This window comes from Lupinus angustifolius, chromosome LG11 (assembly GCF_001865875.1).
Source record: "Lupinus angustifolius cultivar Tanjil chromosome LG11, LupAngTanjil_v1.0, whole genome shotgun sequence".
NCBI classification, from domain to species: domain Eukaryota; kingdom Viridiplantae; phylum Streptophyta; class Magnoliopsida; order Fabales; family Fabaceae; genus Lupinus; species Lupinus angustifolius.
The window spans coordinates 3732428-3741792 of record NC_032019.1 but is presented as its reverse complement, the minus strand read 5'-3'; the positions used below and the strand labels follow the sequence as shown (position 1 = coordinate 3741792).

At 34.8% G+C, this 9365-nt stretch overlaps 2 protein-coding genes across 2 annotated transcripts; one reads left to right on the top strand and one right to left on the bottom strand.

The window, feature by feature from the left end:
* On the top strand, nt 392–6401 carry LOC109359251. The gene is made up of 7 exons (XM_019603840.1): nt 392–543; nt 1133–3037; nt 4281–4336; nt 4435–4668; nt 4786–5077; nt 5237–5433; nt 5891–6401. The coding sequence occupies exons 2-7, from the start codon at nt 1220–1222 to the stop codon at nt 6042–6044; spliced, it is 2751 nt and encodes a 916-aa protein (XP_019459385.1). The 5' UTR covers nt 392–543; nt 1133–1219; the 3' UTR covers nt 6045–6401.
* Nucleotides 7211–9063, bottom strand: LOC109359643 (probable glycerol-3-phosphate acyltransferase 2). Its single transcript, XM_019604342.1, has 2 exons — nt 8325–9063; nt 7211–8140 (listed from the first exon to the last, which is right to left on the bottom strand). Exons 1-2 carry the CDS (start codon nt 8931–8933, stop codon nt 7211–7213), a joined length of 1539 nt encoding a protein of 512 aa, XP_019459887.1. The 5' UTR covers nt 8934–9063.

Here is a 9365-nt window from a genome sequence, read left to right as displayed (position 1 = left end):
AAGTACATGATTTGTTTTCAAAAAATGTTTGAACATGGGATCAAATGATTTATTTTAAATATCCAATTCATTTGAATTGGATCAATTTATAAGTTAGCAATTTATTATAACATATATTACACTTATTGATTTTCAAATCACGATGATATTAACAATCTATTGAAAATCCTATTTAACAAATTAACAATCCCTCCCTTTTGTCTCCTAAGTTAATTAAAAAATCTTATTTATTTTAAAAAATATAAAAAAATTAATATTATTTTATAAAATTTAATTAATTAGAGATATGCCAGAACATGGTCTTCTAAAAAAAAAAAAAAGGAGGTGGGACCTACAATATAAGCTTTTTTATTTAGTTGGGAAAAATATTCCAGTTTTGGCCCATGGAGTTCCCGCTTCTTTCGCATCTCTCTGGAACTCGCCACCTCAATGTTCCTGTCATCATTCTCTTCCTTTTCCGTTTTCAACTTCAAACACAAACCTCCCTCTCTTCCTTTCCCTTCATTTCATCTCTATCTTTTCCCTTCTCATTTCCCCGTTAAGGCACATTATTTCATTTCCCTATTTTATTCCTTTTCTTATTATTTACGTTTCATTTCCCTATTCTATTGCTACATTTCCTTGTACGCGTTTCTAGACATTAATTTATATTTCCTTGTTTAGCATTTCTGATTAACCGGTAATCACATCATAAACCTGGGTTCTAACGTGGAGGGAACCCTATAGAATTGAGCTATTAGTATTATTATTATTATTGCATAACTGCTCCTGGTTCTATTATAAATTACACCAGAAACTTGTTAAGGAAGGAAGTTGGGAATAATGCTTCTATTTTATAAACAAAATGTATTGCCAAGACTTAATAAAGGTAATTTAAAAGGGTGTTCTAGCGCGTGAGGTTTATAACTAGTGAGGTTTGAGGAGGGTAGATGTACGAAATTATTTGTTGTTGTGATATAATAAATTGGAACTTTGTTACTCTTGTTGTAACTTTCATTCTCAACTTACTACTATGACTGAATAACGCTAATGCTATGAAAGTTGTAGGTGCTAGTTTGTTTTTTATCCTTAGTTAGTGTTAATTGGCACACAACAACGTTGTTAATTTATGTTGTGTTTGAATTTCTTGCAGTGCAAGGATCATAGCACATGGAAATTGTGATTAGTGTCAGTTCTCGTTTGCGTGAAATAGCGTACAACCTTTAGGCTCACATTCACCATGGAAAAGGAAGAGCTAGCAGAGACAAAAGACACAAGTCCTCAAGCTGTTGAAAAGCTAAAAGGAGATTCATTTATTGTTCAACATGAAGACCAGGACAAAGAATCAAAGGATGTGGAAACTCTAAATATTGCTCATGATGGACCTGAGTTTGACCATCAAAGAGATGATATATCAGACCAGATAAATTCTCAAGTTGATGAAAATCTGGATGAAGATGCCTTTACCACTCAGAATGAAGACCGGGACGAAGAATCAAAGGATGTGAAAACTCAAAATGTGGGTCATGATGACCCCGAGTTTGACAACGAACAAGATGGTATACCAGACAAGGTAATTTCTCAAGCCGAAGAAAAGCTGGAGGGTGATACTTTTATTATTCAGAATGAAGATCAGGACAAAGAATCAAGGGAGGTGAAAACAAAAAATGTTGGCCATGATGGCCCTGAGTTTGTCAAAGAAGAAGATGGTATACCAGATAAGGTAATTTCTCAATCTGATGAAGAGCTGGAGGGTATTATTCAGAATGAAAATCAGGACAGAGAATCAGAGGAGGTGAAAACACAAAACATCGGTCATGATGGCCTTGAGTTTGCCAGTGAACATGATATATCAAATAAGATTAATGAGATGACAAATGTAAATTCGAATAGTGATGAGGAAATAAAAGGCAACGAGGCTGGAGAGTCCAAGTTGGCTCAGAGAATAGATGAAAGTAGGGATTTGCAGTGTCGAACTGAGGGAGATAATTTCGGGACCAGTAATGTTCCAGGTGAACTGTTTCAAATGGATGAGTGTAATTCCACCAAATCTGAAATTCAATTCAATGATGTTGGACAAGAGCGCTTTGGTGTTAAGGTGGATGATGACGAAGATTTTGAGTCTAAAAGTCTAGATAATAATTCTGGACAAAATGACTTTGATAAAGAGAAGGATGGGACTAAAAGCATGAAGTCAATAGAAATGAATCAAAATACAAATGACACTCCAAATGAGGAAATTAATATGGACCCGGTATTTGATGGAACAGAGGTTCCTGGGATTGAAGTTAGCCAAAGCACATCTACCCATAATTTGGATGCCAATCAGGAAAATCCACGTGTGGTCGAGAAGGCAGTAGCACTTAAAAACTTCGTTAGGGAGAAAAGTATAGTAGCAGTCTCCATTTTGCTGCGTGGCCTATCTCTAAAGCGTGATGGTTGTCCTATGAGTAATTCTGAGGATCAGGATAAGGATGGCTCAAATTTATCAAAAATCAGTGAATCTAAAGAGGTTTCTGAGAAGACTGATCAAAGGGAGGATTCAATAACAGAAGGTCCACCACAGCCCATAGCAATGAAAGGAAGGATTATAGTGTACACAAGACTAGCGTGCCAAGAATGTAAAGAGGTTAGACAATTTTTGTACGTAAAAAGACTTAGATATGTTGAAATCAACATTGATGTGTACCCTAGTAGAAAGATGGAGCTGGAGAAGAACTCTGGATCTACTTCTGTTCCCAAGGTTTTTTTCAATGAAATACTTATTGGAGGCTTGAGTGAGATAAAGACCTTAAATGAGTCTGGCAAGTTTGATGAGAAGATTGACTTTCTTATCACTGAAGCGCCACCATTTGAAGCCCCATTACCGCCACTTTCTGGAGAGGATGATGTGTCTACTAGTGGGGCACTTGATGAAATGGCTCTGATTGTCCGCAAAATGAAAGAATCTATTGTTGTGAAGGACAGATTTAGCAAAATGCGAAGGTTCACTAACTGCTTTCTTGGCTTCGAAGCTGTGGATTTCTTATCAGCAGATCAATATCTGGAAAGGAAAGAGGTGAGCTTTATTTTAAGTCTGACACATTGTCTAGTTCCCTTTAGTAACCCATGTATGAATCTTCAGGTGCAGCCTTTATTGCATAGTTAGAGTTTGGTTGTCACATACAACAATAATTTCTAACTAATACAATTAGCACTCTTGCAAGTGAATTAGTGGAATGCAATTATTGTTTGAGATTCTAATTGCTCTAGATTTCTTGTACACGTTGATTACGTTCTATTACATAGCTTGTTCTTTTTTGGTGTCTTGCATTTCAGGTTGCAATAATAATGTGTTTCAACATTGATTTCTGCAGCTATGTTTGTTTGTGATTTATGTAGGACATTTTCTGGTATTAATTAAACAAGTGACTCGCCTTTATCCAAAAATGAAAAAGACAAACATCCAAAAACAGTTATTTTCTTGAATTTTGTTCATATCCCTTGGTGGCATACTTTGGTATATGGTTCCTTCATAGTTCATACCATTTTTCGACTGGAAGGAACAGAACTTTTTTAACGTTCCAAAGTCAAGGCAATTTATTTATACTTTGAGTGAACGAAATGGTGATATGATATTGCTTTGTTGCATGTATTGACCAATGCACTTAATCTATGTAGTCCATATGCATTTATGTTCATGTTATTCTACACTAACACAACAAGAACCAAGCATTAGTACCACTAGGTGGGATTGGTAATATGGATTGAACGACGCCATAATGTTTTATCACAAATCATGTTAATTGACAAAACATTGATATCTAAATATTTCCCAATCGTTTCCCTATGATTTTTATTGGCCTCGCCTCTAGAAATTGGACTAACCTCCATTTAATCTACTCTCCTTGTTGGGGCTTCTAACGATCTCCTCCACACATGCATAAACCACCTAAGGCGTGATTATACCATCTTTTCTACAACATGTGTTTCTCTACACTAATATTCACTTAATATTAAGCAAACTATTGTAGTGAATATATTAACACTTTTGAAATCTAGTGATAATGATAAAGTGATGTCTTCATAAAAGTTGTAATTTGGTTTAGATAAGTCCACCTTATGCAAGTCAGAATTTCAAATGCATTATAGTTTAGATCAAGGTTTTTCTGATACACCTTTGTAATTTTTAATTTTGGTCTTGCTATATTTGCAATCATGTGTTTAAGCGTATTTGTCTCTGAACATCCAACCAAAACTTCATACAATTTCTAGATTGATAATGTCATTGCTATCTTTCTAATTCTTGTTAGATGGTATAGGCTGTTGAATTTGCACGAAAGCTTGCAAGCAAGCTCTTCTTTCAACATGTTCTTGAGTGAGTCCAAGTACTCTATTCACATTCCATTATTTCAATTGTCTTTTCTTACATATTGATGATCCTTACCTGTTTTAAATTATTTTGTTTTGCCTTAGTGAGATTCTGTTTGAGGATGGTAATCACTTATATCGGTTTTTGGATGATGATCCAATAGTGGCATCTCAATGTCACAACATTCCAAGGGGAATAATTACTGTGAAGCCGAAGTCTATGACAGAAATAGCATCAAGGCTGAGGTTGATATCCTATGCAATGTTTGAAGCCTACGCCTCTGAAGACGGACGCCATGTTGACTATAGAAGCATTCATGGAAGTGAGGAGTTCGCAAGGTTTCTTTAACACTTATTTTATTTAATTTAAAACTTATAAGTGCTATGTAATCATGACAATCTATTTAGTAATTCCTTGAATTTTTTCACTGTTATTTATACAATTATATCATTTAGGTATCTGAGAATAGTAGAAACTCTCCAAAGAGTGGAAGTATGGGATTTGTCTAGAGAGGACAAGCTTGCTTTCTTTATTAATCTATACAATATGATGACCATCCATGCAATCTTGGTATGGGGTCATCCAGCTGGAGCACTAGAAAGAAGGAAATTGTTTGGAGAGTTTAAATATGTTATTGGTGCTTCCACTTACTCGCTTTCAGCTATTCAGAATGGCATTTTAAGAGGAAACCAGCGACCACCATATAACCTTATGAAGTTATTCGGCGCAAAAGATAAACGCTCAAAGGTAACTTTGAACATTTCCTTTTCTCTTGACAACTCTGAAATAGTTATTTGGTGCAAGATTAGGATTATCTTGTGTTGTTTGCCCCGTATGCTTTAACTATAGTCACTACATTAACAATGCTACTAACTTGATGCTTACTTTTCATTCCTTTTTTGTCAGGTGGCCCTCCCTTACCCTGAACCTCTTATTCATTTTGCTTTAGTATGTGGTACTCGATCTGGACCTGCACTTCGGTGCTATTCTCCTGGGGATATTGACAAAGAATTAATGGATGCAGCTCGCAGTTTCTTGAGAAGTGGGGGTGTTTTAATTGATTCGACTGCAAAGGTTGCATATGCTAGTAAGATCCTCAAATGGTAAGTTATTCAAGGGACTCTGAATATGATTGATGTGATTTTAGTTACATTTAAAGTTTAAACTGATGATTTATGATAGAGCATTTTGACGTCATCCGGTCTACATAGTCGAGCCTACTTAGTGAGACTAAGGCTTAATTGCTAATGTTGTTAAAGTTTAAACTAAGAATTCAGTGGAATATTTCATGTTCACAAACACATTCGACCATAGCGAGAAAGTGCACCTCTCATATTCTATTCATACCTGAATGGTTCTAAGCATCTAAGCGTATACAAATGAAGTTTTGATTTGGTGGGCAGTATTCCTCAAACTTTTGGTGAAAATCTTAAAGATATTCATTGTAACTTTTTGTGAAACTTCAATATATTTATGGTCATGACTAATAATTGATAACAAGTAGAGGTGCAATTGATGTCTTATTTTGGGATTCTGACGTTTCTCCTTATTTGTGCTCAGGTTTAGTGTAGATTTTGGCAAGAATGAGGCAGAGATACTGAAGCATGTGTCAAACTACTTAGATCCAGCTGACTCACAAGTATTGTTGGATCTGCTTGCTTCTTCTGAGTTGAAGGTGATATATCAGCCTTATGATTGGGGTTTGAACTGCTAGTATCTTCTTTCAAGCTTTTGTATATCCATCTTCATTTCTATTAGAAAAAAGTAACATCAATTAAAGTAATCAACACCTTATGGTAACATTTCTACCCAATTCGTATATACATATTGAAGGGTACATGATGCAGACAAATAGTTCCTGAGCAAAAATGTTTCTTATTTTTACCTGTTCGTCAAGTCTATTTGTCCAATGCTCATATTTGTTGTAATTATTTTTTATTGTGGAATGTAATGTATAATATGACCCATCAAAGGTACTCTGTATTTTAAGTGCTATACTTATGAGTTATGAGTGAGGCTAGTGAGTATTCATTGTCTAAGATACTCTTTTTAACAGTTATTGTGTTATTCATGAATTTTATCTCAAACTCATTTGCATCCATCCACTCTTTGTTTCATTTGTTCTATCTCAGACTCAATAAAATATTTTGAAAAAAGTGTTGCTAACATTTCTCAATCGTTGTTTGATTTGTTCAAGTCTATAGAGATAAGAAAGATTGTTGTGTAATTGGTAGTGCTAAAAAAAGTTTATTCACTACTTATTTTAGAAAGTGTTAATAACTTATTTTTTCTTCAAAAAGCAATCCAACCCCTATTTATGCAAATAACCATCTTCAAGTGTTTTTTATGTTTTTATAATAACCATCTTCAAGTTTTTTGGGTACATATCTTCAAGTTTTTTTTTATATACTTGAAATTCACAACCTGCCCCAAGAAATGGCTGTGTTTATCTCATCAATAATTGGGTGTGATTTCACCTGTCCCGATTTTCAATGAAGATATCAACTTAAAAATATTGTAAAGATAAAAAATAACATTTTTATATGAGAAAATTAGTTTAGAATAAAAAGACAATAATTTTAGGGCACACTATCATATCCTTATCGTGTGTTAAATGTGTGGCCTCATAGATATGGAAATAACATAAAAACAGTCACATCATTTCATAAAGAAAATTCAACATTAATTCACAAAAAAACAGTCACATCATTACACACTTTTTTTATATTTTTTCCCTTCTCTCCACTCAGACCAAAAGTGGAACATACTAGAGTCTCTACTCGGGATTTGTTGAATAGTTCATAGAACATAATTCACTAAAAAAAATACATGTAAAATTTCTCACCATACAAGAACTGACCCACAGAGGATGAATATTCATCACTTCATGTCTTGAAGGGGCTCAGGTGACACACACAAATGTCTACAAGGTTTCTGATCAGAAACACCTTCATTATCAGCCAAGACCAAATACTTATCTTTCCTTGTCAAACTTGTGCATGCAAAACCTAAAGCATTGCCTATCTTATTTTGCACAAAGTTGGCAACTTCAATCCTTGATTTCCCACCACCTAGGCATGTTTCTGATTGTGGCAGCCTCTCAAGAAATTTAATGATATAAGTAGGATTAGGATTCAAGAAGTGGAAAAAAGGATCCAAACATTTATATCCACTAGCTGTTGTTCCATAAAACATGCTAACTTTAACATCCACAGCAACTGGAACAATGTCATCAGTTAGTTCAGCAAACAAAGGACTATACCTTAACAAATAAGGTTCCCTGCATGTTGTACCCTCAGGACAAACCACAAGGCTTCCTACTTTCAACAATTTCCCCATTGCTTCTCTGTCTTTCTCTCTGTCTCTTGTTAGTCTTATAGTCTTGATAGGAGAAACTAGCTCATTGAATCTGCTTAAACTGTATGTGACTGCAGAAAGTGGTTTGTTTAAAACATATGCAATGTAGAGTGGGTCAAGCAAGGTTCTGTGGTTGCACACATAGAGCATGCCCTTTTTGTCTTCTTTATTATGGATCAAAGACACGTTGGAGGGTTTTGAAAGAGTGGTTTTTGTCCCAGAGAATGCTAATATTGGAGCAGAGACATTGAAGGGTAATGAAGTGCCAAATATGAATCTAAATATGGCAAGAAATAGTGCAAAGGGTAACCACATGAAGAAGGCTAGAGAAGATGCAGGGGTTGGCCTAAATGCCAATCTTCCATCATGAAAGACCAATGGCTTAGGGTACTTCTCTCTTGGAAGGGCATGCCAATTTCTCCTCTCCTCTGAACTCAACATTAAGTAAACCTCCTGCAGAATAAACAGACAAAGTTAGAAAACATGACATATAATATAAAACTATATGATGTGGATTTGGTAGTCTCTATTCTCTACAACTCATTATGGACACATTAAAACTATATGGATGAGTATGCGCATGACATATTATATGAATGAGTATGCACATTTATGTATATTCTTAAATTGCCCATACCTTGAAATGAGAGAAAAGTTCCTTGTCAATATGCTGAATATGGCTACCTCTAATACCAATAGTGTTGTGGTTGCCATCTTTAGCTTTACCCTCATAAGAAAGGGTTGCTTTATTTACCTTATTTTCCTCAAACAACCCCAAAAAGTACCCATTGAAGGTTTTCAAGTCTCTAGCAACAACAGCATCAACACCTAAATAGTCTTTCAAAAAACCTTCAACCATAATCCTAGGCAACTTACTAGATGCCACCTTTCTCTCACAACACATCACAGCTTCAAACCCTTCCCACCCAATATCTTCTAAGAAGAACTTTGGCAAAACAGCTGACCCTATTCTGAATGTGCTCTTTCTTATACCAAAAAAGCACAAGAAAACCATAATCTCCAAACCAAGTTGTTCTTCACCAACAAGCCAAACCAAAGGATATGATAAAAATAAGATTAGAGACCTTATTAGACCCCCAGCTTCAAAGGCAACCAGCATGAAGTAAGGGAATAATGAAGAAGATCTTAAGAGTGTACCCTCAAAATCAAAAACTAGTGTTTTCTTTGCCAGTTCTGTTGTTTTGTGGAAAAGTGAAACAACTTTCTTCTTGGTTCTAGGATTCATTCTTCAAGAAAGTAAGACAAAGTGGGCTATGATGTTTCTTGGCACTGCTACAAGCCTAACAAATAAATTTAGATGAGAGCACACTGCACACACAATAGAGAAGTCATTTGTATATTTCAATGGTTTTGTATAGCATATTGCCCTTAACATTGGATAATGTTTTTAATTTGTAGCTGCATAATAATAATTATGCTCACAACTATCCCTGTCTTCAGTGTGCCATACACCTATTTGCATGAACTAATTTTGGCAATATTACCCAACTAACCATTCTTCAAATCAAAGTGTAATGACCCGGAAAAAGAAAAAAGAAAATGATATTTTAACTAAAATGTATAAATTTTTACATTAACGGTATATGAATATTACATAATACTTCTCAATATATCATTCATAATTTGGATAAAAATATTCTTTTTGAATGAGTTTTTA

Bases quoted from the DNA above. Each gene is read 5' to 3' on its own strand.
- LOC109359251 (XM_019603840.1), top strand. From the start codon at position 1,220: ATGGAAAAGGAAGAGCTAGCAGAGACAAAAGACACAAGTCCTCAAGCT. The intron at 4,337-4,434 runs GTGAGTCCAAGT...GTTTTGCCTTAG, and splicing joins TTCTTTCAACATGTTCTTGA to TGAGATTCTGTTTGAGGATG. The intron at 4,669-4,785 runs GTTTCTTTAACA...TATATCATTTAG, and splicing joins GGAAGTGAGGAGTTCGCAAG to GTATCTGAGAATAGTAGAAA.
- LOC109359643 (XM_019604342.1), bottom strand. From the start codon at position 8,933: ATGAATCCTAGAACCAAGAAGAAAGTTGTTTCACTTTTCCACAAAACA. The intron at 8,141-8,324 runs GTATGGGCAATT...TTTATTCTGCAG, and splicing joins AACTTTTCTCTCATTTCAAG to GAGGTTTACTTAATGTTGAG.